Source organism: Numida meleagris, chromosome 5, assembly GCF_002078875.1.
Source record: "Numida meleagris isolate 19003 breed g44 Domestic line chromosome 5, NumMel1.0, whole genome shotgun sequence".
Classification (NCBI taxonomy): domain Eukaryota; kingdom Metazoa; phylum Chordata; class Aves; order Galliformes; family Numididae; genus Numida; species Numida meleagris.
Genome location: NC_034413.1, coordinates 45,026,584 through 45,054,058, shown reverse-complemented (window position 1 = coordinate 45,054,058; position 27,475 = coordinate 45,026,584). Strand labels below are relative to the sequence as shown.

The window sequence follows — 27,475 nt, the reverse complement described above, 5'->3', positions numbered from 1 at the left end:
CATTCTCCCACCTTCCCAATACCATCTTAGTAAAGTCATCTGTGCAGGCTGCTCGTATTTGTTCAGCAGTCAGAGGGCTGTTCAGTGTGAAGGTCTTTTCCAGTCCTCTTTCATTCCTCACACAAGTTACTGCATCCCTCAATGCAAAGAACACAGAGCATCCCAAGAAAAATCCTGCCTCGCCTAACCCCTGAAAAAAAAAAAAAAAAAAAAGAGGAAATGAGAGAAATGTGTGCCATAGCAATACCAACTGAAAGGCTCAGATGTTAGTGACTCAAAAGTGTTTCATTCTTTAGAATGCTTTTCTTAAATTTAGTGGAAGCAGGCTTAGGTGACATCAAGTCTGCTGCTGCTGGATGCTCCCAGGGACTTAAAAAGGTTGGCTTCAGATACTGGATTTTGATTTTAAAATCTTTTTTGCTTCTTGCTAAACTGAAATTTAGAATAAATAACAAATTAAATTAAAACAATCTGAATCCTGAACAGGTGTAGCTAAGAAAAAAGTCTGAACTCCTGCTAATTCCCCGTAGACAAGAAAACACTGGTCTCAATGGTCTCTACATTCTCTCATTGGTTCAGACGTAAGATTCACAGTCGTTCCTTATCTCAAAAGTAGGCCAAATCTACGCAACTTCTTATACATTGTGCTGAAATCCTGAATATTTTAATCTGAGTTTGATTGAGATACTGCAATTGCAATCTGCTTGTTACAATTTGAGAACCAAACATCTTCCCCAAACATGCTGCGTGAAGACAGAATCACACTTAAGAGTGAGTTCTGAGGGTAATTATAGGAGACGTTCACAGAACAGGGTAAAATCTGTTTGAAGAGCGATATTAGCATCAGCTTTATAGAATCAACTATGTAATCACTTAACCTAGACAAGATTAAAAAAAATAAATGATGTGTCAGAAAGACAGCTTTAAATAATTTTAAAGGGCTTATTTGTTCTTTAATAACTTTCACCTTAAAAACATGCTTCTTCCTCCCATCATGCTATTTTACTGAATTCTAAAAGTATAATTAATACCTGGAACAGCTGAAATTTTGGAGAATTACCTTCATCTTGATTTACCATTACTACTTGCAACTGACAAGAATATTTACTGGTGTAAATTGAAGCAATGATTCTATCAGCTGAATACTTGAGCCTATCTCATATATAAATACTCATACACATTCCTATTTCTTACTGCTTAACACATGCAAGTAAGCTCTCACTGTCATTATCCTTTCCCTATTAATTTCCTGATTATTTTCATTCTAAATCCTCAGTCTATCACCATATTTTGAAACTTTAAATTTACGTTGCAGCTTCTGTGTATGGCTTGTTAACAAAACCCTATAATTACTACATGCAAGCCATGAAAGCTACACAGCAAAAAGTTCTGGCTGCAACTTGCCAATCAATTCCCTATCCAATGAATAATCCATCCTTCAAATCCATATCTCTCCGATTTAGCGATAAGGATGGGGTAGGGGAGCAAACACCCTGCAGAAGTCTAGGCAGATGGCATCAGTTGCCTTCCCTTTGTCCAGTGATGCCATCACTCCATCACTGAAGGCCACTACACTGGTCAAGCATGACCTTCCCTTGGTGAAACCATGCTGGCTGTCTCGGATCACCCGACTTGTTCCTCATGTGCTTCAACATGTCTTCCAGAAGAATCTGTTGCATGATCTTCCCAAGCACAGAGGTGAGGCCCACCAGCCTGTAATTCCCTGAGTCCTCCTTCCTCCTATTCTTATAAATGGGAGTGATACTTTCTGTTTTCCAGTCACTGGGGAGTTCACCATCACTTTTTAACAGCCATGAACTTTCAAATATGATGGAGAGAGGCTCAGCAACCACATGAGCCAGCTTTCCTAGGACCCTGGGATGCATGTCATCCACCCTCATATCTTGCATTATGTCTTTTCATACTAGCTTCCTTGACGTCAAAAAAGTAAAGCAACTGCATGGAGACCTATTTGCAATACTTAAGAAGATATACTTATTTTATATTAATTTCTCTGATTGTCCTGGGATATAAGACTCAAGTCCTGTGATGGCTTGCTTACCTTGGATGAATAGATGGCATAAGGATTTTGGGAAGATGACAGAAGGGAAATATTAAACTGCTCTGGAATATCACAAACAGCAGGGATCTTATACTGATCTGGACCCCGAGTACATAGGACTCCTTCTGGAGAGTACTTTAATTCTTCCATTGTGTAAAGTCCAATGCCTTGAACAAAGGCGCCTTCAATCTTTAAATAAGAAAAGACATAACATTACATACTCATGTTCGTTAAGACAGGTAAAACTGTGGCAAGAACTGATTTGTATCACTGGCTGTTAGAAGATCAATTTATTTCCTGTTTGCCTAAGGGGATTTTTCAACATTTTGTGGCTACCATGTTGGGAAAAGCTTTCATACTCTTCTCTCATACCAGAGACAAGTGCATTCACGATGAACGATGAAGCCTGTGGACCAGCCCGCAATGAAGAAATGTGCTTCTCTGCTAACAGGTAGGAAGGCAGATTAAACAACATGAGAAATCAGAGAATGCAGATCACAAACAAGATTTAAGTCCAGAAGATAGCGAACACATATACATGGAGGAAGTACTGCAGGTTAACATCGGAGACCATGGGTAAAATTCAGGCCTCATTGACACAAATGGGGAAAGACTGCAAGTAAAGAACTTACTAATATCATATATGGCATATTAATATTTTCTGAATTAATGGAGAAATATTCACTTCAGATAAGACTATCAGTTTAATAGAAATCAGACAGCAGGAAATTCTTGGAACATACCTGTCCTATATCCACAGCTGGATTTATGCTGCATCCAATGTCCATAATTATGTCTGTTCTGAGATTCTGTTAATAAAATTCAGTGTCATATTACCGACAGAGATGGATAGGGTAGAGGCATAAGAACACAATATGGGTTAGAGTTGGTATTCAGTGGAATAATATATGCTAAAATGCATACATACAATTTCAAAATAATTTCCCATACCTCACTGCAAGCAAAATGAGCTTGTCTCAGCTTTAATGGAATTTTAGCCAGAGATAGCCATCTCAGATTTTTTCCATTTACACAAGGAAATAAGTACATATAGAGGGTGTATGATCAGTAGGCTATGACATCTACCTGTCTAAACAGTAAGGAGCCTGGAAATAGAATATTTAATTTTGCTGTGATTTGTTTGCTGACTAACAGGGAGAGGACAGGCAGAGAATATGCCAGATGTCTGCCATAATCCAAAAGTGAAACAGTATGACATTGATATTGATGTGTCAGAAGCCAGTTGAGATTGGAGGAGAGTAGAATGACATCAGCGCAATTTGCATTCACTCTAAGAATATATTTATTATCACATGAAAACAGGTGCTTTATTCATGTAAAACCTGAATAGCTGTTGGAACACTGAGTGACACAAAGAATCCAGAGGAAGATCAGTCACATTATTTACAAAACTTACATGATGCTCAGTTATTACCTTGTGATCTCCTGTTAAACAGTTAATTTCAACCTCTGAACAAGCAGTTCCATAAAGAAAGTATGTGAACGGCTGTCCTTCCCCTTTCTCCCAGTCCATATTTGCATCGTAACCTCTGATGGAAGAAACAAAGTCCACAACGAATGACAAATGTTTGCATTATGACAAAGCACATAAGCACACAGAAGTTTAAAAATACTTCAAGTGAAAACTAAAATAACAAGTGCGCTTGGTTGACAATTCCAGATGTGTGTTCTAGTGCTGCCACATTTTTTTCCTTTGTTTTACAAAAAAATAGTGTGATCATGTTTGAGGGGAAAAATGTAAAGAAAATATAGCACAACTTATAGTATACAGTAATATAGCTTCCAGTAAGTAAACTGTATCCAACTTTGCATATTTGCTGTTATGGGCAGCAGTCACTTTCTCACTGTTTCCTGATTTTCTAATGGAAGCATCATGGAGCAAATATGAGATGAAATATTCTCTTGATGCTTTCTAGAGAATCTGGACAGAGCCAGCCACAAATTAGCACTTGAACATTATACTCCAACCTCCTCATATATTAAAAACTTACATAAAATATAAGGACAGGGTCTCACATCCACTGAATTGGTATTATCAGAAATCAGGCCTGGTGTTTAAGACCATGCATTTTAAAGGAACAAAAATACTTCACCTAAAGTAGCCAGTAGCTGAAAGACTCACACTTTGTTCAAAGGCTTCTTTAATCTGAAAAATACGGCAAGTTTTGTTGTATGCCAAGGAAGGAGTAAGGAAGGAACACAACATGCATCTATTTGCTTAAAAACAGTTGAAGGAGTAACTTGAACTCTTCTGGAAATGCAATAGGGAACAGACCTTTAAACAGTAGTGTTCTTACAAAATCTTTATTGCTGGCAACACTAGAGTCAGAAAGGGTCCTGCTTGACTTTCCTGTTCAGATTCAATAGAAATGGGTCCCTCTTTGTCAGCTGAACAGATTTGGTTGATATGTCACTAAGACAAAAGTTCTGCACAATGTATCTGCATAAAAATGACAGTTAACAAGAGAAATGTTCCTTGCAGTGTTCTTCTGCCAGAGGCTTAAAAAAAGAAATATGAGGTCCTAAATTTATTTCCTTTCAGTGACTTTCACGTCAGATTGATGCAGATTACAAGTAAAGAAGTTTTGAGTTTTTAAAATATTAAATTTACTTACTTTGCAAGTCATAAGATGATCTCTCTGCATGGTTTAACGTTATTTCTTAGGTTAGCTATTGCTGCTAATGTTTTAGGTGTCTGAATTATCCACGCTGACATGGCACGTTGATTTGGCACTAGATTTTATTTTTGCACAGATAGCTGTCAGTTAACAAGTTACCACATGTATCCCAACATTAATTGCTGTTGCCAGGAATTAATACTGCCAAGAACATATTGTTATTTTTTGCAGTTACTACAGTATTTAATCCCATGAGAAGAAACACCCTGGTGTACTTATGTGTAAATGCCTCAACATAAGGATTGTCATTTTTATTAGGCTGTGGATAACAAGTAATACTGGGTCATCAGAAATAATGATTTCATAATAAATGAAATAATGTTTTCCTTTAACATACTAATACAGCTAGGTTCACAGCCATATCTTCATAGAAATACCTGATGTAGCAGAAAACTTTTAGTTAAGAAAATGCCTTGCCTTAAGTACTGTTACCACTTCAAGCTGATACCAGATGCAAGCCATTAATACGAATAGCTTTAGCATTAATTCTGTACTACCTTACAGCAAATGTAACTAATATTATAATAAATTACAAATCAGAGCAATGGAAGCAAGCATTCCTGCTACCTTTTTTGCAGTTCCGTAATATGCTGCACATAGCAGATAGAAGGATGAGGTTGAGAAGGCTTCTACTTATTGATTTGTGAAAAATAAAGAACATCCTTGTAGGAAAACTGGCACTGTACACATACACTTTGAAAATCTTTTTGCAATAGTCTAAGTGTAAGTTGAGGATGGTCACACTATTCCACAAGCTAACATTTTATCTGTGTAAAAAACTCCAGAATCTCCAAATGTGACTCCACAGATAGCTTTCCTTACTTTCCAGCTAGATATGATCTAGGGATTATTTCACATGCATCCAAACAAAGCACCTACACCCCAAATATTCTGTGAACCAACCTATTTTAAAGCTTTTAGCTTTAAGATTATCAGGCTGAGAATACTAACAGATGACAATATACATCGCAGTTTCTGCAAGCACACAAACACATTTAGGAGGTTTCATGTCTCTTACCCAATCATTCCAGTTGCCTTTTGGGTTCTCATTAATGATAGGCTGCAGGCGTTTCAGAAGAGTTTGGCAAGCATCCTGGTTGTGGAGAGAAGTCAGAAAAAAGCAACACAAAATTAACAGACATAAATTTTGCAAATAAAGTACTACTCAAGATATGTCCTAGTTATTGCTTAGTTAATATATCCTTTATTGTAATTTAGAACAAGCATGGCAGGAGTTGGCATTTTAACTTCATAAGCACAAACCTCATGAAGGCTTGAGTTAAAAGGGCTGGAATCAGTACTAATAAGTAAATTTAGAACAGGAATAAAATACAACATTTGTAGAGGACTTGTTTGCTTCTGTCTGAAGAAGCAAGGGTTTGGTCAAATATAAGCCTTTTGAAGGAAAGCTCAGATCATATTCTGAAATTTCATAAGCACCATTACTGAGATATTGCCAAGAAAAAACGTTAATTGTTGATAATCTTCAGTGGTATTACTAATAATCTCAAACAATTTCCATGGAATCACAAATACCTAACATTTGGCAGGCATTAAATACCAGGAGGAACAGAGTGTTTTGCTAAGCTAAACACTTTACCTTCACAGCCATGCCGTTGACATCAGTCCCTGCAGATCCTACTGAAGCACATGCATTAGGAACAGTTGTGGTGCTTGTTTCACAGAAGTGAATATATGACATTGGGATGTTTAATTCCCGACTAGCAACCTGTTTCAGGAAGAAGAACATATTCTTCTTTATTTGAGAAACATTCTAAACATTTCAACTATTCCTCTGTACTTGCTAGAAGTTAGTAGTACTAGGAAAGATACTGTTTTAGCACGTCCTCTTCTAGCCTCCAGCTGTAGTCATTCTGCTGAGTTTGTCAGTATAAAGAGACAGAACAGAAGGACAATGTTCAAGCTGCACTGAAACTCTGGATTGAGGTTCTGGAGTCCAACATTCAGATCCTGAATTGCTGATTACATCCTCTATGACTGAGGATAAATTATGCATGCCCAGATCCCAAGCTTTCTTCAGCTTGCTAATTATCTTCAGAGATTATGTCTCAATTATTCCAATTATTGAGTAAACAAAGATGATGATGGTAATATAATCTCTTTGGACAGTATACTAATGTGATTACTGACTTTTTCTGCAATACAAAAGGGATGATAGAACTATCCCCTAAAGATCAAAAGATCTTATTTCTAATAAGCCTCTTCACATATCATTGGAATAATAATCAGTATATTCTCTCTATCTTTTCTCTTTCTGCCATCCCTATCACCTTTGCTTTCCAACTCTACCGGTGTAAAGCAGCAGGAACAACAATAATGAAGAAATTGTTAATCTAGTACACTAAATACGCAAGAAGAAAAACTTTCCATTGTTTATCTATGTAACAGGCAAAGTATAAGTTAATAATCATTTGTTACCTGGATCATTTTTGTATGAATACCCTGTCCCAGTTCAGTTCCACCATGTGTCAAAAGCACAGATCCATCTGTATAAATATGAACCAGAGCAGCAGCCTAAAATAAATTAAAAATAAATAAATCAAGATTATTCAAGTGAGAAATCATTATATATGGTGATGGATCAAAAAAAGAAAGGAGTTTTTTGCTTAACACTTTTGAACAGAAGGTGACATTTTAAATGCTAGTCCCTTAAAAAAGCTTCAAAAGAAAATGATACAAATCCTTGGAGGTCTGCTTTTTTGCTGTTGCAAGATCCTGAAATAAAGCCAGACTTAGCAATAGAATCCCAATAGCTTCAAAAAAAGCTGTAAGAACCTCTGTCATTAGTGGTTCTAACTGATATTTGAGTGCCTTTGGACACAGGAGTTTTGACAGGCTGTCAGTGGTCAGCATAGTTATGGACTCAGTGGGAAGTAGGTGCTGTAGACTACAAAGGTTCTGTATAGAGACAGGCCAGTTCAATATGATACAACGAAGTCAAATGTCTAGTTTTCAACTGATAAAACATTATTCATTCTTAAAAGTATTGAATACCAATGTAAAACAAATATACTGACCAAAAATACTGCTGTCCTCCTTTTCTTCCTTAAATTTAATCTTTGATGACTTCAAAGGGTTAAGTCTAAGAAGAGCCTCCCACTTTAATCCCATGGTCAGAAAGAGTAAGTCCAGAGCTATTTCTAAAATTGACAACTTACCCAACAACTCTTTGCAATCATTCCTAAAATACTCATAATTTGTCCTTTATCTATATCACATCCTAAGAGACAAAGCTGACTTTTAAGTAGGCAGGGTCTAAGCTGCCTGGGTCCTGAAGACCAAAAAACTGTGATCTCAGTTTGCAGATAGCTGGAAGCTAGCATGGTCTCCCAGCAACAGCTAATAGCAGAATGATAGCTTTCCAGAAGTTGAAAGATTACTTTTTTTTTTTTTTTAATAAGGTAGAGTAACTATAATCTTCTACAAATGAAAAGTTGAGCTCATTTACTCTTTAGAAAAACTAACCTGAGAAAGGTAACGTGAGCCGAGTCCAAATGGAAACTTCATTGGAACAATGGCAATCCCTTTTTTCTTCCAGTAATTTTGTTTGTTAAATTCCTCAATAGCTGTTTTCCTACTGTAGTATGCAGATTTCTCCATACATTCATTCCAACACCGTATTAAGTTTTGTGGATCAAGCTTTTGTTTGAAGTGTGTTTGCTCATCCTCCTTATACATATTCATTTCCCTAACCTGAAACAATAAAATTAGCAGACAACACAATCACATTAAAGGTAGACTGACCATATGGGAGTACTAGTAGACAACTAGTCAAGTTTATTTCCTGTTTTTTGAACAATTGGCAGTTTGGTTCAGTTTTAAAAAGCGTGCTACCATTCAACAATCAGACATTGTTAAAAAGAAAGAATTATAGCACAAATCATGTTTGACTTAGAAAAGATTTGTTCAAACATTTGAGCTAATCCAAACAATTTTAACTTCACAGATTTCATTTCAGGAGAGAAGATGTCTTTTTATTCTCACCTTTTCTGGCGATAAACCTGTTTTCTCTGCAACTTCTGTTATCCAAGTTTCTGTCACCAGTCCTGACTGAGGAAAACCAAACCCACGGAATGCTGTGTTTGATGGCAAGTTTGTTTTGCATGCATAAGCCCAGCATCTCAAGTTGGGAATCTTATATGCATTGTCCATTTTTAATAAGGACACTTCTGCTACCTGAAGTAGGGAACAAACAAGTAGAGTTAAATTTCAGAACAGTAATTCTTTCAGATTCACATTTAAATCTTCCTCATCTCATAGAAAGACCTTCAGTTTTCTGACAATCATTACGCACACATACAATTTTTTTCAGTCATTTCTCAATCAACATGATATTACATTTCAGTTCTTTTCACCTGATATTCATAGAAAACAGGTAATGTTACTAGTAGTTGAGTGTCAGTAGCTAGTCATAAAGATGTAACTGATTATTCATTTTAAGATTGGTTTTGCTCCTGCGTCAATATTAAAAGCCATACAGAACTAAGAAATAGGCACAACAGACTTAAAGCAACAGAAGCTGTGAAAGGAACTGATGAAAGAATTCTGAATTATCATGTCCTATCAAAATTCACAGTTAAGGTTTGGTTCCTGTAGAAAACCTATGTATTGCAGTCTTCTGGTTCTTATGTGATTTTTGTTGTTGTTGGGTTTGTTTGTTTCTTAGAGGTTTCACCTGACAAAAAACACAAGAAAAGGAAAATTCCATAGTAGGTATCTCTAGTTAGACTTTGAGACTCAATATCAAAATAAATAGGCTAAAATTTTTTTGATGTCTCATAGTCAGGCCATTGGCTCTCTTCAGTGTTCAGTAGATTTATCAGAAGGGTAAATTTAACCTTAAATTCCTACAATTTCTACTGTGCTTTAAACAATAAACTTCAAAACATTTCTGTATATGAACAATTGAAGAGTACTGCTGTAATAACTATGTATATGGATAACGCCATATAATGCTACTTTTTCACTTAGGAAACATAAGCTGCAGTGCTATTTGTGGGATGAAAATGAGGGACATATTTTTCTTGTTACAATCACAACTTCTATGGATTTCAGAGAAAGGGTGTGTTTGAAGCACAACAGTCTTAAGAGGGTTACTGATGAACCAGAGTGAATATAACACGGTTATACTACAATGCTAAGTTATATTCAAGTTTCTTCCTAGAAATGTCTGTTTTAATCTTGATGCTTTAAACATGGATTATTTTTCTAAGCCAGGTCTATTTTCAGAAACAGGTTTGGCAGCAATAGTATGGGCAATTGCACTGACAGATTTCAGTGCACAGAAAATACCTTTAGGCAGGGCAGTAACCCATACAGGCAGCAACCTCAAAAAATGTTTCACTTACAGCTAGAATAACCTATGCAAGTGCAAATAGCTAGCAATATTTTGTACTATGCAGACCTATAAGCAAGGAACTGTTGTACACAGCACAATAAGTGCAGACCTGGGACAGAATCGCATGGAGCTAGTAACAGAACAATTATCACTATGTTTATATATTCTGAAGGCTAGGGCAGATCTGCTCAGCTTTGCAGACACAAAGCCTTATGCAGGCACAAATGTAGATACTATGTATTTTTAAATGAATACATTGTTGACATGTTTGTAATGGGAAAACAAACCTGAGAGCCCATGTATGAAGCGAATGTGTAGGAAAACATCAAGAAGTAGTTGACATAACTAAATAAGGAAAGGTAAACTGCTACGTGTAGATTTTTCAGTAACAACAGAGTCCTTACATCAAAAGACTAATACAATACCTGTGCGAGTGAGTTTGATATTCATCATTTTCCAGCTAATGATTTCTCCCTGTTACAAGACTTGTCAGCTTACAAAATCCTTACCAGGACAGATTCATCAGGGGTGCATCCTCCATTAATGTAATATTTGGCATCCACAGCTCTGATCCTACCATCATTCATGAAGCCAACCTACAATGAATCACCAATTACCTTAGATATTTGACATTCATTTACTTCTTTACTGTTAGTATATTTTGCAAATAAATGTAAGCCACATAATCAGGCTCATACTGCACTGCTAATTTCTGAAACTACTGAAACTGCAATAGGACAAGAGAGGAAAAAAAATGTATAGATACAGGAAACAAGAAGCCTATTGGTAAAGGAAGAAGCATGGAAGCCCAGTGTTTTTTGTGTGTTGCCCAACAGATGGCTGAAGTGTCACCTAGGAATGTCCACAGCAGGCAGAGTCAAATTCCTTTCTAACCGTAAGAAAGATGGTAGATGCAATATGACATTTGCTTGTATTAATGAAGAAATGTTATGTTTATCTTACATCTCTTTTCACCTGTTGCCATTAATGATAGTTGCTGAGTTCTCAACATGAGCTACAAATCTTTTTCATCTTCAGGGATGCATCTTAGACAATTCCTTCTGCTTTATCTATGTATTTGAGATTGAAATGTAGACAGAATTTTCCCTAATAAACTGTTAGGAGTAATGACATTTCATGAGCAATGAAGAAAGAAATTTCCTTCAGAGAGTGACTTTTCATGCATCACACTGTTTCTGTGAAAAAAAAAAAAAAACAGCTGCTCCTTTGTGTGAACTTAACTGCATGTAGAGTTTAAAAAGAACTGCAGAAGTCTGAGCTAGCCTGCCTTCCAGGTCCCAGGCAGAAAGACAGAAAGAGATATAAAAGGACAGGAATGAACTAGAAAACAAAACAAAACTCTGCAGAAGTAGAGGCAGAAACAGGTTGTAAAGCAACTTTACCTCTTTGTTTCCTGGCTAGTTTGTTTTTAAATTGATTATTATTATTTTAATTAAAAGAAACAGCATTAACTGGTAACACTGAACTCCTTATTCAAGGAATATGAGCAGGTGTTTTTTCACTAAATTCCTGTGGTACTCACTTTATATTTGCCAATAAAAGGATGTCGGCCACCAGTGATTAACATATCATCACCCCGGCTCAGAATAAGACGCACTGCTCTGCTGGTTCTAAATCAACAAAAGAAAAGTAAGAATTTCAGACAAACTAAGAGATTATTAACAGTATTAGCATATTCTATTAATTAGGAGTCCAGATTCAGCAATGCATAAAAGTACGCACTGAGCTTTAGTATAAACTGAATTTTAATAGACTTAAATATGTGCATAAGGCTATATCCAGCATTCACTTTCTTTTGCAGTTACAATCATGTCAGAATTTTTAATTTCACCTCTTGAAAGTTAATGAAATTCCAATTTTAAGACTGAACTTTGTTAAGTGTGCTAACAGCAGTTCCACTCATGAACTCTTCCACTGTCACAGCAGCATCCAGTTCACTTCTGGATGGTTAATGTCAGGGTTTGAATACATATACAAAGCTTCAGTGTTCAGAAACTGGTCTTTCTGAAATGGTCAACCATTTCAAGATTACTTCTAACTTACACTACTCACAATTTCTTCAAGTCCCTTCAACTCAGATGAGCTGAAGCTGCTTAATGCAACCTAAGCAGTCTAACAAAGTGAACAAAGAAATGCACTGGAAAGTCTTAAGAAATGTATATAGTCAGGATTTTATGACTTCTTGGCTAGCAACTTTGAGAAAAGACAAGATATTTTAGCCAAGATGTAAAACTTATTCACTCGATTTTCTCTTCATATCCCAATATACACACATCACACTTACTTATTTGCTGCCACTGAAGCAACTGATGCCAGTAAACCGGCTTTCAGGAGTTTCCCACCAAAAGCTCCACCAACTCGTTTAACATGGCACATGATCCTGTTTGCTGGAACACCTAGACTTGCAGCTACCATCTCCTGTAGAAACAGTTTTACATCAGCATCAGGGACTGCTTTTAGCTCTAAAGTTGCAATTTGAATTAAGAACCTTTTGTAGAGAATGGCTATAAAGGTGTTTTGTTTGTTTGTTTGCTTTTTTAAATCACCTTACAAGATTTTTTCCTTTACCTCAACTTAAAAAGCAAGCAAAAGAGAACAAGAAACACTCAGCAGTGTTTTCATTCAAAATGTCTGCCATGGTGACTGTGAAAGGGTCATGGACAGAAGAATATACATATCAAAAAGTAAATAATTTCTGTATGAAAAACTGAGAAGCTTCATGTCTAACAAAAAATCATTAGAATATAGTTTACATTCTTATTAACAAAAGCATCAGTATGATTTTAAATTTTAGTTAAAAGTTTTGTTTTCAATAATCTAAAGCTTTGCTAATATCAGGCATACTCTTGCTTCAAATCTGTAATATTCATCATTTTCTCAAAGTTCCTCATGCTTCTTGGCTCTTGCCAGTAAGGTAATGGAAACTGAAAAGCCCAGCTGAACTGAGTGTTGAACACAAAATGCCAGCATTTGTTGTGAAACAGTATCAGTTTCACGTACCATAGCCATTGCTATGCAGACCATATGTTGCATCAGAGTTTGCTTTACCATTATGACATGGAGCAGCAGTTTCCCCTACGGCTAATAAGAGTTGCTCCATCCCTCAGCACAATGACTGCAGGGTGCTGATTGCTCCTCACCTCAACAGAAGCTAATGGAGAAACTCCACAGGAAGTTTCTCAAAAACACGTTAGTGGGGCAAGATGTACTTTGTTCAAATTGGAATAAGAGACATTTACTTCCTCCTTATCGTCAGCACAGAGTGGTCAGAGTATAACAGGATATAGCAGTAATACAAAGCAGTTCCTGTTGGATAATCCAGATGTGAAAATTCACGTTCCCACTGTTTCTAAATTGCTAAGATGGATTTGGTTTACACTTAAAGAGCCCTATTATCACAAGTTCAACCATTTTCTCTGAGAATGCTCTGCATTACCTGGATAAATGCTGGATGCTGTGTTGAAACAAACACATCCATTTCTTTATCCTCTCCTTTCGGAATAGCAAGCACACTCTGAGTCTCCATATAAAAGTGTTCTTGTCCCCCAATGTGAATCTCCCCTGATCCAAAGAAAAAAACCACAACTATTACTGAAGAAAAAGGACAGGAAAAAGTTAACCAGGAAAAAAATACTGTCTATCATCATGTAAATCCTGGTAGTCAGTGTCAAATCTTCTGATGTATCTTGTACAAAAGGAGCAACATTTAAAATAAAAACATAAGTCAAATTCTTCACAGGTTTAAATTGGTCTTGTTCCAGTGACGTCAACAGAACTTGACTAATAGCATAGAAATACTGCCTACAAATGTTGGCAGTATTAAATAAAACACAGATCAATTAAGCAAAGCATAGACATACTGAACCAGGTCAAGAAGGCCATCAAGATGGTGAGGGTGATGGAGAACAGAATGTATAACAAGAGATGAGAAAACTGAATTTACTTGGCCATAAGAAGAAAAGTGTTAAAGGCAAATTTTACTGTTGTCCACAACTACCTAATGAGAGGGTGTAGAGAAGACAGAGTCAGATTGTTCTCAGAGGTGTGAAGTGAAAGGTGAAGTGAATACAAGAAACTGCAACTTGACATATGAAAAAAAAACCACCATCAAGGTGGTCAAACACTGAAACAGGTACTTGTAGAGGTTGTGGAATCTCCATCCTGGAAGATTTTCAGAACTTGGTTGGATGTGGCCCTGAGTACGCTGCTCTAACTAGAGCTGTTTGAGAGTGAGGTTGGACTAGACAACATCCTTTCAACCTGAATTATTCTGTGATTCTATCTCAAGGGCAGAGGACACAGAAAACTTGAATGAAGCAGGACCTCAAAACTACTAGGTTTAATCACACTTTCATTCCAGACAGCCAAGAGCTTTCTCAGGCTTTATAGCCACATGTGACATCACTGAAAAAAAGGTCAAATTGCCACTTGAGGAACAAACAGGAAAGATCAAATACTGACAACAACTTCTTATCAAATACAGCTTGCAATTTACCTTCAAGTATATGATCAACAGTTTCAAATGCCTTATCAACATTCCCATATTCTAATTTTCTTTTTGGTTCAAAGAACGAGTTGTGCTTTATAGCATCCTGCAGTAGAGAAAAACAGAAATAGATTTTAGTGTATTTTGAAGGTTCTCAGTTTGTCATGGCATTTTACTCTCAGGAAGAATATCATTCTCTTCAGAGATACGATAATTTGCCTGCCTTTAAAAAGAAATTACCTCTATTTTTATATCAGAATGACTATTCTGTTATACTCCATACACATTATGTAAACAAGTCATAAAGTGATTGACAGAACTGTTTAGTTTTAGTTCCCTGTGAACGTGTCCTTTGCCCCTTATTTCTACCTATCCCTGAGTTCCACATCACATTTCCAAGATGTTCCATATCCCTAATATATTTTCCCACACATTCCTCTAACAGTTCCTACATCTCCAGCCTAGCTTTGTCAGCTTTCTAACTAGTCAACAGATAGAAAGTGCTGCAAATAATCAGGAACTGATTGTTCAGCCAATATACATATGCTGGTTGTCAAGTTGACAGCTACCAAAAGAATTAAAAATAACCAGAGTGCTCATTACTTTTTCCTCATTAGGAACAGCAAGAAAAATTCTTCTTTCCTACTCTTATGTTTATTATTACAAAACTTGTGTAACCTTAATACTTTTGAGACTATCATCTATATATTACAGGTGGTCAAAATTAGTCAAAAGTTCAGAAGTTATTTATAGAGTTACTGACAAACTAGTTAACTGGATGTTCAGTTTCACCTTCTTTGCTTAGAAAAACATGTCCAAAAAGCAAGTGAGGAGCACAGACTGCTGTTTCCATTATCTAAATAGATAAAACAGTGAAAAAGCAAGAGAAAGGAAGAGATTAGTACCTCAACTGTCAAGATCACAGGTTCCAGTGCTTCATACTCTATCTTCACTTTTGCAGTGGCTTGTCTGGCATGAGCATATGAATCTGCAGCTACAGCACAGACAATCTGACCCACACAAATTACCTGTAAAATACACATCATATAATAGAACAGTGGATTTAAATTGCTCCTGTACGTGCTTCTGAAATTCTTCTTTCACATAACAACTACTAATGTTTCCTTTTTTTGAATTTTGTTTTGACTTAGGACTTTGTATTTTTAGCTCATCCAAGAAGCTAACAAATTATAAGGAAGACATTTACTCTTGGGGAACCAAGAAAGACAAGGTTTTCAAAAATCTGCAAGTGATTTGGTAGTGTAAATGAAATACACCCTCCCAACAACTCAGATGATTTTGTGAGATTTAATATGTGTTCCTCTGATTTATACATATTTCTCTTGGCAGATTATATCACACATCAGCTGTTTTAAAGTCAAAAAAGGAGTGGGGAAATACAAGAACTTATCATACTAATCTCTACTGTTCCACTGGTTCCACTCATGGTTGCAGCCTCACCTCGAGTACAGTGTACAACTTTGGGTGACACAACATATAGGACAAAACTATTACAGTGTATCCAAAGGAGAGCAAATAAAATGGTGAAAGGTCTAGATGGGAAGACATACGACAAGCAGTTGAGGTCATTTTGTTTCTTCAGCCTAGAGAAGATGAGAATGAGGGGAGACCTTGTCATGACCTACAGCTTCTTTGTGAGGGGGAGCAGAAGGGTAGGCACTTCTCTCTGGTAACAGCAACAAGACTCAAGGGAATGGCATGGAACTGCATGAGGGAGGTTCAGGCTGGGTCTTAGGAAAATGTTCTGCAGCAAGAGGGCATTTGGGTTCTGGAACAGGCTCCCCAGGGCTGTGATCACAGCACCAAGCCTGCTGGAGTTCAAGAAACATTTGGACAACATCTTCAGTTATATGATTTAATTTTTAGGTAATCTTATGTAGAGCCATGGGCTTGATGGCTCCCTTCCAACTCTAGACATTCTTTGAATCTATGTCATATGCCTAAAATGATTCCTTGACATACCCACTATACAGAAATTCAAGAGGCAGCAGGCAAAATTTCATTATAAACCCTTGAAGAAGAAACAGTAGAAATTAAGGAAATATTTTAAAAAAATTTAAAAAAGATTGTTTTCAAACCTTGTTTCTTGCAAATACAATCTCTGGATCATCAGAGTAGTGAAACTCATTCGTAGCTGGTACATCATTAGCTGTTATGATGTCAAACACACCTGGTTCCTTCAGAGCCTCTGAGGTATCTATAGACCTAATTGGTACATGGAAAGATAGAAATGTAATTCATTAGTTCTATAGAGTTGCACACAGAGAGTGAACACAATCAGAGGTATATTTAATGTACAGACAGAATCTGTACATACTGTCAGAATCAGACGTATCTTTTTCTTCTCTCCCTGGTATGCAAAGAAATGATCAAAGGGAATTAAAAATTCTAGTAACTTGTTGTGATTCTAGAAAATGTTCTAAACATGACAGGGAAATTATCCACCCACTAGGCTGCCTAAACTGTATTGATTTCATAAAAATCTGCATAATTGCAACTCATTAAGGCTCTACAGCCTATATAGATATCAAATATACAAATAAACATTCTACAAATTGAGAGTTCATGTGAAAAATTATGACAGAATTGGCAAGATTGGTAATATGAATATAACATGAATATCATGATACATGATATATGTAAATCCAATCAGAGTCTTCTACTAGAGTGAACAGGGGCCTACAGGAAAGCTGGGGAGGGACTTTTTATAAGGACGGGTAGTGACAGGACATCAGGAAATACTACTTTTCTGAAAGAGTGATCAGGCGCTGGAATGGGCTGCACAGGGGGGTGGTTGAGTCACCATCCCTGGAGGTGTTCAAGAAACATTTAGATATAGCGTTGAGAGACATGGTTTAGTGGGGTTATTGGCGGTAGGTGGATGGTTGGACTGGATGATCTTATAGGTCTTTTCCAACCTAGCTAATTCTATGATTCTATGATGGGGAAATGGTTTTAAATTGGAAGAGCGTAGATTTAGACTGCATATTAGGAAGAAGCTCTTTACTGTGAGGGTGGTGAGACACTGGAACAGGTTGCCTCGTGAGGCTGTGGATGCCCCCTCCCTGGAAGCATTCAAGGCCAGGCTGGATGGGGCTTTGAGAAACTTGGTCTAGTGGGAGGTGTCTCTGCCTATAGCAGGGGGGTTGGAACTTGATGATCTTAAAGGTCCCTTCCAACCCAAACCGTTCTATGATTCTGTGATTCCATGATAATATTGCTTCCAACACCTGAGCCACTGTGGGTATCAGATATGTTATTTTGTATACAGATAATTCAACTTCATTAGTCTGTTCTGAAAACATCAGACTTCATAGTAACACTTTCTTCAGATACGCTTGGAATACTTACACAATCTTAGCATGAGCTCTGGAACTAGTGACAACAGCCAGGAAGAGCTCCCCATCCACAGAAGGAATATCATCAATGTAAACTGCTTCACCAGTGGCATGCTTAATTCCAGACTGGTGCATAATAGGCCGTCCCACAGGATCTTGTGGAGACTGACTCAGCTCTACGTCCTGTATCATCAAAAAAAAACAAAAACAAAAACAAAAAAAAAAACAAAAACCAACCCCAAAAGTTTAAAAATAATACTATGTTACATTAATTAGAAAATTGGATGAAGAATAACTGTCTGTATTATCATCATTTGGTTCTATATTGAAAACAGATGCAGAACTAGACTCCTGCTCCTGAGGCTTTCTCCAATCACTTCTCCCAAGGAGTCTTCCAAGAACCTTGTACAGGTTGATCTAAATGTACGTTTTCCATGATCACTTACATCAAAGTCATACAAAGAGCAGCTATTTCTTAGAAGGCCAATATTCTCCCTCACTGATTGGTGTCATGAGACTCCTCTGAATTATTCTCACGTTTCTGTTCTGTATTCTACCAGTTCGTGGTGTTCTAGTTTCCACAATTTGCAATGGTTTGTAGGATTTATCTCCCTCAGCGAAAGAGTGCTATCAGTGTAAATCAGACAGAAAATGTTTAAATGTTTCCTTCTCAATTTTATTCCCTTACAACAGTGTATGAATGTCACACCTTATTAACATTATTTTTCTAGGTTTTCTTGAAAGTTAATTTAGTTTTGCTAGATAATTCTGCCACATCAACTAGTTGTTGTCCACTTTCAAACCAGTTTTCCAGTTTCTGGGTCAGTGATCACACTTTTTCACTTTCTGCATTTAGAGCTAGTGATTTCCTCAGGTCCCAAAGTCTTTTTTCTCCTATGGCCTCCAGCACACAAGTGTTCTCACTGTATTTCTCTCTCTTGCACTTCCTGGTACATTCTCTGCTATTAGTCCAAAGACATTTTTCACTTGACTGACTGAAGTTCCTCAAATGGCTATCTCAGCAAGTCCATCTAAACTTCATCTCATATTTATCTTTCAAGATATGTATTCTTTTTTTTCCCCTAACTTAAAAATAAATAAATAACAGGTTCATATGAAGAAGTCCAGGTAGAAGATAAGAATTTGCAAAAGTTAGAAATTTCAAGTGACAAAACAGACATTCTCGTTTTCTATATCTTCTGTGTTTCTCGGTGCTGGCTGATCAGAAAAATAAAATGTATCCATTTCTGTTGTTAAGTCACTTTCGTGCAGCTCAGGAATAAATTGTAGAAAGCCACAGAAAACTAATTTCCTTAATTCTGGATCTTTTGTTAATTTTGTACTGCCACTAAACTACTTTTAAGGTAGGTCTGCAGAAGTTGTAGATAATGACTTGAACAAATAAGTATTTAAAGCTAACAAGTTATTCTAAGGAATAACTAAAATTGAAACAAAAATGTTTCCCGAAATTTCATTTGAAATTTCTTTAGGTTTCAAACAACTTGATTTTTTTTTTTAATCTGCATTCTTACTAATTACATGAAAAGATCAAAACTCTTACCTTGCTGGATTTCCCATCCAGATCTAGTCACAAGGACTCCCAAGAGCTCAGAAAATCCAAGATCTGTTCTCTGCTGCCATCTACTGCTGACTTCTCCTTTAACAATCTGAGCACATTGCTATCACAAACTTCAGCTTGATTCCTAAATCTACACTAAGAACTAAGAGCCCTCTTAAAGCCAAGGAAAAGCGCAACTTGAGACAAGAATATTACTGTATTCTTGGAATTGTCAATGTTTTTTATTTTTGTCTAAGATTTTTCAAACAGATTGAACACAGCCATGTACCAGCTTGAAGCAGGCTGACAATAAGGTTTATTCTGAATATTTATCTTTGGTGAGCTGTTTATAGTTCAGTATATCCAGAACGCAAGCTTTTTATAATTTAGATACACTTAAAATCAAGTACTCAGTGCCTGTTGCTCTCAGTCCTTTGGAAAATTTATACCTGAGCTTTATAGTAAGTGAGAGTCTTGCTTGAACTTTTACTTTTTACCAAGTCTCACAAAGCACAGAACAATCTCAGAATGAAATCACTTGCCTGGTATATTTGGATACTCTGGGGCATTTTGGTTTGGAAGTCTTCTAGGACAGTCCCATATTTCATAGGTATGCCAGGATAGCGACAAGGGTCCTAAAAAGGAAGTAAATTACTATTAAAGCTCACATTCAAAATCATAAAGCTAACAACAGAAATCACCAAATTCAAGCTCTTTATACCAAAAATTCTTTCAAGATTCCCACAGTTTAGGCGCTGAAATGACAATGTGAAAATAATTTAGAGCTTTAAGATTTCACTAAATGAGATTTATATGTGTGTTTGAAGTAAAGTAGAGACAGTCAGAAGAGATTTGCTCTTAGATCTGATCCAAACCAGTATAGAATAAATCCTGATAATAGTAAATTATCTAAGAAATGGAAATAGAGAAAATAGCTTAAGGTAATACAGAAAAGAAAGACAAAAGGGATGTTTTTCCTCAGAACAGATTTTAGACAAAAATAAATAAATCACAGCTAGAATGTATTGAGCCAGTGAAATTTTAGAGTCCACCTCTCCCATTCAGCAACTCATACAAGGAGGGTTAGTTTAACACATACAGTTGTTTTTCAAAGCCTTTATTTTTATTTTATTTTTGTTTTTAACTACAGACAGATGGAGTAAGAAGACTTCATGCATGTTTTCCTTGGATCTGAGATCTTAATACTGATATACTTTTGCATTAACCTTGCTAATTTTATTTATTTATTTATTTTTTACAGCCCAATGTCCAAGACAAAGATTTTTGGGCATCTAAAAAGTTTAGCAGGCACCTCTCCATAAATCTCTTTGGAATTTAAGTGTTTACATTTATCTGTAGATCTGAACTCCAAAAGAAAATATTCAGCATACTGTACGAAGTATGAACACCAACATATAGAATAAAAATCTTCCATTTGACTGGAAAAAAGGAAACATGGAGAATTAATTTACCATTGTCTTCAATGACTGTGATACTTCCAGGAAAAATTTGTAGAAGAAACTAACTATCAAGGTTTTTTTATATTCTACTTTCCCACCCCAGGCTGAGTCTGGGAGAGATATTTCATTGACGATTAGCCTGGAAGCTTCATCCAACATCTGTTCATTCCAGTATCTGTCAGAAGGAATAATACAGATATCATCAGACTAGGGCTCAAGATAAATAAGTAAATAAATATGTATATATATCAGTAATATCTTTGTACCGTTCTGCTTACAGTGAAACCAAAATATTGATTTTAATGACGGCCTTCAATTTTGAAACAGCGTTGGTCAATGTTGCTCACAGACGTGAGGTATCCTAAGTCAATGAAATTGAGTCCACTGCCAGAAGAAAGTTGATTTAACACTTATGGATTACCATTACTCCAGAGATACTGCCCCATATTTAGAGAAAAGAAAATGACAATATTGTTGCAAACTGGAGACGCTTTTAAGGGATCTGATTAATGCTCAATTGTTGTTCCATGTTTTCTGATGAGGCTTTCTTTGAAGTATCTCAAACATAGTTAATTCTGCATAGTCACACAATGCTAGATATCACAATATAAGTATGTTAGAGTAAATTGAATCACAAAGTGGTAAAAAAAAAAAAAAAGAGTATTTTAACTAGTGCAACAGTTGTGTATTAATTGCTAGAATAGTCCAGTGGAGCTCCATTTAGATAAATGGTTTTATACTACTTGAATTATTTGTAGATTTTGTTTCCTAAGCCTTGGAAAGATGCTGCAAATAGGGACAGAATGTCAGGGATCAACTTCAGAAATTATTACGATCTTATAGATGAAGAGAGATTGAAAAGGTTAAGGTTTGACACCTCTGAAAATCTCACTCCTTGTATCTATTAGAACCAAAATCAAGGGCACTGATAATAGGGTTATAATCAAACCAACAAGACCCAGCATCATTTCCCACTGCTTTGCTCCAGGTACAGAGCTGACTGTGTATACCTCATCTACCTATTTCACATCTCATATCTTACATCTCTCTGCAGACCTCAAACTGGAGTGGATTCCAAAACACAAAAATCCTGGAATGTCATTCAGGCTTGACCAGGTCATTCACTTGAATACACACTGCATCAGCGAGGTAAGTACCTTTCATGCTCCAAGGAAAAACAACCAAGCTCTGAAAATCTCTTTATTCTGAGATGCAGAAAACACTGAGGAATTTTACCTTCCAATAAGTGTCTGGCAGGTTTTCTTTGCACAGATTGTTGTCGAGGCAGCACCTCCATAGAAAATGCTCAAATCCTTAATTTTGTCTGTACCTTCTTCAAAAAGGACTCTCATTCCAGCACTAATTATTGGGAGAGCATTTTCTCTTCTTGGTGCTTGTCTAAATGCAGAGATATACTCTCCCTGAACAAGATCAGACAGAAGTGAATAACTTGCAGACATGTAAGCATCTGAAAGCAGAACATACTTTGGCACTACAAGAAGCAAGAGCCTAAAAACGGAGAGCACAAATTCAACTCCCTGAGCATTCAGTACCATACACTTCCTGCTGTTGAATTTTCAGTAGCTTTATCCTTCTGATTTTCGAGCAGCCCCCTCTTGATCTTCTGTTGCCTACACAGTTCAGATGACTAAACTTTCCCATGATAGTTGGAAAACAGGGATCATGTAGAGGGAAGGAAGGGGAGAATGGGACCAAAATGTTAAAGGTTCAAGGCACTAGCTAACTCAGGTAATATCACCCATAATTCTCTCCTAAGATCCCATATCCACCATTGCAAACATCATCATTTAAATGTTAATATTCAATTCAGAAACATTTACAGGAGCACCACACACATGTCCAGTCTTAACTAATTTCAGGAAAAATCCTCAAGAGGTGACAATTCTTATTTGCCTAGTGCTAACCATATCACAGCTGAACAGGCTGTGTTGAAGAAAACTATGACAGCTTGTCCAAGAACCCGTTCTGTAGTTAAATACCAGTTGTTATTGCCCTCATCATTTTTGTCTAAATATCACACTCTATATATCACCAACTACTTGCTGAGTCATTGTTTTTCACTGAAACTGGGAGTTAGTATGACACTAACAGGATCAAATGTAAGGAATCAAAAAACAAGCAGTAATAGTATTACTTTAGACATAGGCATTATGCCCCACTCCCGCTGTTTATTTAAGTCTCTAAGTGATCATGAAGCAAATCTAAACACACTAGTGACTTACCTTCCTAGAATGGGGAATATGGACAGAGACTAAGACCTCTACTGGCATAATACTATTGTTACCAACTCCATCTGCAAAAATATCACTCAAAGGAATCCATCTCTTTCCTCCTAAAAAAAAAAAAAAAAAGAAATTAACCTGGAAGCTTTTGTACAATTGTGCTAAAAACATATACTAAACAGTTTTAGTTTAGGCAAGAAATATCTGCAAATTTCGTAAGTAAACAACAGCTTTAGAGTTTATATAACATCTTACCAGTAGTATACTCTATAAATGTATGACTGCTCCATAGATTCCATAGTATCATAATCCCAGAGTTCTAAAATATGGAGAACTATCTCTGTTCCGTAAACATATCTACCAGCACTACTGCTTCTCTTCCCCTGCTCATGTCAAATCTGTTCCAAATCTCTATAGCTACTGTCATCACAACCTTTTCTGCTGAAGTAAAGGGTGTAAGACTACTGAATGAGAGAGAACTGCTGTAAAAATGTAAAACTGACTTCTTTTTATTATCTATTTGACCCATCTCAAGACTTTCTAGAACCAGATAATCTTCTGTGTCATTTTTTAAGAGTTTCATATATTAAAATTCACCTCTTTTAATCAATGAGTCTGATACAGCAACACTGGCTGCTTTGCAGCAAGACTACTTTCCTCATGATTTTTCATGCTCCATGTAACGACAACACAGTAGCCTATTCACCCTAGAATATCATTTAGCATTCAAATTGCATTCCTAAAATTTTTACATAACATAATTACATAACTACTGTAACAGTAAAGTTTTAGTACAGAAACATTATTTTTCTGAGTTTTGAATCTGAAAAGTAACACTGTTAAAAATAGCAGCACTGGTGTTTCTGGAATTTTGCCTTTGCAATTTCATATAATACATTTTGTATAGATACATTGTCCAATTCCTCTGGGAGCCTGCCAGGGATGTGGGAAGACGCATTTTCTCTTACACTGTAAACTAAGGTAAATAAGAAGAATAAAGAATGTTTATGCAACCTCTTTTTCTTGAACAATCCACCTTTCCTAGGTTTCACTGACTACCACCTGGTGAAGAAATACATTAAAAACCTGTGAAAATGCCTGAAAACCTATCCCAGCAGTAAAATTCTGTCAGGCTAACAGAAAGAGATATCTGTCAGCAACTCTATTCATCACTCAAATAAATAGGCATAGCATTGGAGTTGCTGAATTAAGGGATGCAAATATTTGTGCTTTCATTTGTCAGAAGGCATTCCAACAGGTATTCTGACTTCCACTGGTAAACTATGCAGGAAGAAGTCATGGAAATCATACAGCATAATTGTTTTGTGCATCTGTTCCAAGAAACCCTGGCACAGAAGCAAAACCATAAAGAATATTTATTTCATGGCACTGGATAAAGTATTACATGGTCTGAAATGGCAACATACGCTCAGTCTTGATCAAGGGCAAAAATAGGTCTTAGAATCATAGAATCAAAAAAGGATGTAAGACATCTGGAAAGGAGGAGAGCATGCAGTTTCAAGCCACAAGACAGCTGATGCTTACCAATAATTTCATCACTCTTTTAATGGTAAGGAGTGCACAGGGAAATGAGCTAACAGAAGGAAGTATACAGTGATGGAAGGAAAATGATGAAACGGACATGGAAGAAAAGTGCTGGACTAGCAGCTCCTGTATTGAAAGTTCATATAAAAACAAAAAACTAGAGTTCCTGTCAGGGCTAGGGGGTAATTTTAAAGCTAGCACAAAGTACCAACTACAGAGAAAACTACCAGTGGAGTGGGCTACTCAAGTAGTGAGGTTTTAGGAATGCTTTTGGCAATTCACCGCCCATAAAAGGACATAAGATCCAGCTGGTCCGAATGCTTACTTTGACATGAGAATCTTTGACATGTTCTTGGTTTGTAAATTGCTTCTCTTACAGATGTGAATAGGGTTCCTTTACAAACACTCAACAGCCATTACCACCCAACCTCACACCCCATACAATACCATCCAGCACCTCTGGCACTAGTACAGAGAAAGGATATCTCTTACCTCTTGAAGCCAGATGAAGCATACAATTGCCAGCTGCCAGAACAGGATTCAAGTCTGAGGTTGATTTTCGACTTACAATGTTTCCACCTAACGACTTGAATTAAAATAAAAAATAAAAAAAAAAATCAATGTTATTTCTCTCCATCAGGTTCCCATTTTCACTGTAACAATACACCATAAAGATCACCCATAAGTTTAGGTGCAACAAAAAAACGAAAACAAAAACAAAAAGATGCACTGAAAAAAAAATAACAGCTAAAAAATTTAAAATGCAAGTTTTACACGTAGTCAGAAGCAATTTCACATAGTTTTGTTCCACACATGCAACTGTTACTGAAAGTAATGTACAACATACAGCAACATTTCTTATCTGTTCTCCACCCAGCGTTCTTAACTGCTGCAAGACAGCATAGAAAATCCTTGTCTTCTCTTCAGGTAACTCCAAAACTGCATTTCTCAAGATGTCTTTCACCAGAGAGAGGCTGCAGGCAGCTCCTAGAGTTAAACCTGTAACCAAAATATTATGAAAGCATAATGTAACAATTGCTTTATTGCCTGTGTTTTAAACTATGTTCAAATTACAGTCAGGACTTCTCAAATGCAATACAGTTAGATTTAAGGCAAAGAGTTTTTGCATGTTAGAGGGACACAGTTTAGGTGACTGAGGGTAGAGTTTCATGAAATGATGAAGCTGAGCTAATGATTCAACACACGTACTATGAGAGAACATTACTCTCTCCTTCCACCTGCTTTCCTTGCACAACCTTTGACTAAATAAGTGCTTGGGTGAGGTTTCACCCAAAGGTGAGGCAACTTCAACAGGCGTTTTCTCTTTTCAAACACTTTCAATATGTATATCATTGCTACTGTTCTAAGGTAGCATTTGCAACAAAATAAGTAATTCTAACACTAAATACTGTATTTTTCTTTTTCCCGCTAGAAAGATAACCTATAACTGTATACATTTGCTTAAGGAGTGATAAATTAGTATATCAAGATTACAATTTTTAAATTTTTTAATACAATAAAACAGTGTAAAGTGCCTTTAAATTCAAAGTTATTAATAGGTTTTAGTTATGGAAAGTGAGAAATTTCTGAATGGGCACTGGAATTCAATCAAAAATATAAACCAAAGGACATACCTTTTTAAAATGGCTTTTTATTAATTGAGTAAACCTACACTAAATTGTGTATTTAAACAAACAAACAAAAAATTAATCAAAATATCCTTTGCACTGAAATCTAATTAAAGAGAGGAAATAACATTCCTTGTTGCCAAATTAAACTGTGTCTCTATCATGCTGTGAACATAAGACATGTTCTAAGTCTCACTCCCTCATAACTACATTTTTTTTTTTAACAGAATAAAAGATACAGTAAACATTCTTCCTACATTTTTTTCCTCAGTTCCCAACCTCTTGCCAGCTAAGAACAAATCTGTCATCGACTTGAGCCAGCTGACTAAAGTGAACTGAAAAAGATACTCACTCTAGATGCAATACTGGAAACATCAAATATACTTTACTACTGTCATGGTTTTGTGATTTTCGGTTATTGGTATTCCACATCATAACATCATGTAGTGGATATACCTGGTTCTCAGAAGAGAAGGACTACTACAGTCCCCACGGTACTTTGCTCCTCTGTTACCATTTTCCAGCCGGAGGGAAAAGATAAAAGCTCGCAGTATAAAAACTTGCAGATCACGAGACCGCGTCCCTTTTCCGCCGTCTCTCATCTTGGCAGCACCTCGCTCTCCAGCCGTCTTATCGTCGGTAGTAGAGTAAGGCCTACCTTGATTTTGGGACATTCTCTCTCTCAGTATTGGATTTATCAGCTTAAATTGTAATTATATTGTATTATAGTGTGTTGTTTTGCATTCCGATATTTTATTTAGTAAATTAGTTTGTTTCTCCTCAGATTGCTGCCGCTGTTCTTTGCTCTCAGGGCCATCTCCTTACCCTTTTCCCCTTTTCCCTTTTCCCGGGGCGTGGGCCCGTGGATCCCCCGTCCCCTTTGTCATGGAATCGGGCCAAATGCCGGTAAACCGTTGACAACTACTTCAAAGAAAGTGGCTTCAGGCACTGAGGAAGTAACTTTCATTAGACATAGGGCCTAAATTTCCTTAAAACCTTGGCAGTAAACATGCACAACGTATTTTAAATTTATGTATGTCATTACCATACTATCA

At 36.5% G+C, this 27,475-nt stretch overlaps 1 protein-coding gene across 2 annotated transcripts in view; it reads right to left on the bottom strand.

Moving 5' to 3' along the window:
- Positions 1-27,475, bottom strand: part of AOX1 (aldehyde oxidase 1) — a 41,202-nt gene that overhangs the window by 3,078 nt on the left and 10,649 nt on the right. Inside the window, exons 11-34 of one of the 2 annotated variants that reach the window (XM_021400811.1) lie at positions 25,640-25,791; positions 25,285-25,378; positions 23,248-23,357; positions 22,241-22,425; positions 21,017-21,179; positions 20,087-20,179; positions 18,000-18,169; positions 16,727-16,853; positions 15,533-15,655; positions 14,637-14,733; positions 13,578-13,702; positions 12,426-12,559; positions 11,664-11,751; positions 10,630-10,716; positions 8,767-8,958; positions 8,248-8,475; positions 7,201-7,296; positions 6,362-6,490; positions 5,780-5,854; positions 4,177-4,229; positions 3,498-3,612; positions 2,806-2,871; positions 2,063-2,251; positions 23-190 (exon numbers count right to left, since the gene is read on the bottom strand). In XM_021400811.1, coding sequence (XP_021256486.1) covers positions 23-190; positions 2,063-2,251; positions 2,806-2,871; positions 3,498-3,612; positions 4,177-4,229; positions 5,780-5,854; positions 6,362-6,490; positions 7,201-7,296; positions 8,248-8,475; positions 8,767-8,958; positions 10,630-10,716; positions 11,664-11,751; positions 12,426-12,559; positions 13,578-13,702; positions 14,637-14,733; positions 15,533-15,655; positions 16,727-16,853; positions 18,000-18,169; positions 20,087-20,179; positions 21,017-21,179; positions 22,241-22,425; positions 23,248-23,357; positions 25,285-25,378; positions 25,640-25,791 — 3,059 coding nt within the window. Of the gene's footprint in view, positions 1-11; positions 191-2,062; positions 2,252-2,805; positions 2,872-3,497; positions 3,613-4,176; positions 4,230-5,779; positions 5,855-6,361; positions 6,491-7,200; positions 7,297-8,247; positions 8,476-8,766; positions 8,959-10,629; positions 10,717-11,663; positions 11,752-12,425; positions 12,560-13,577; positions 13,703-14,636; positions 14,734-15,532; positions 15,656-16,726; positions 16,854-17,999; positions 18,170-20,086; positions 20,180-21,016; positions 21,180-22,240; positions 22,426-23,247; positions 23,358-25,284; positions 25,379-25,639; positions 25,792-27,475 lie in introns of both variants that reach the window. The other variant, XM_021400812.1, reaches the window with a different exon arrangement.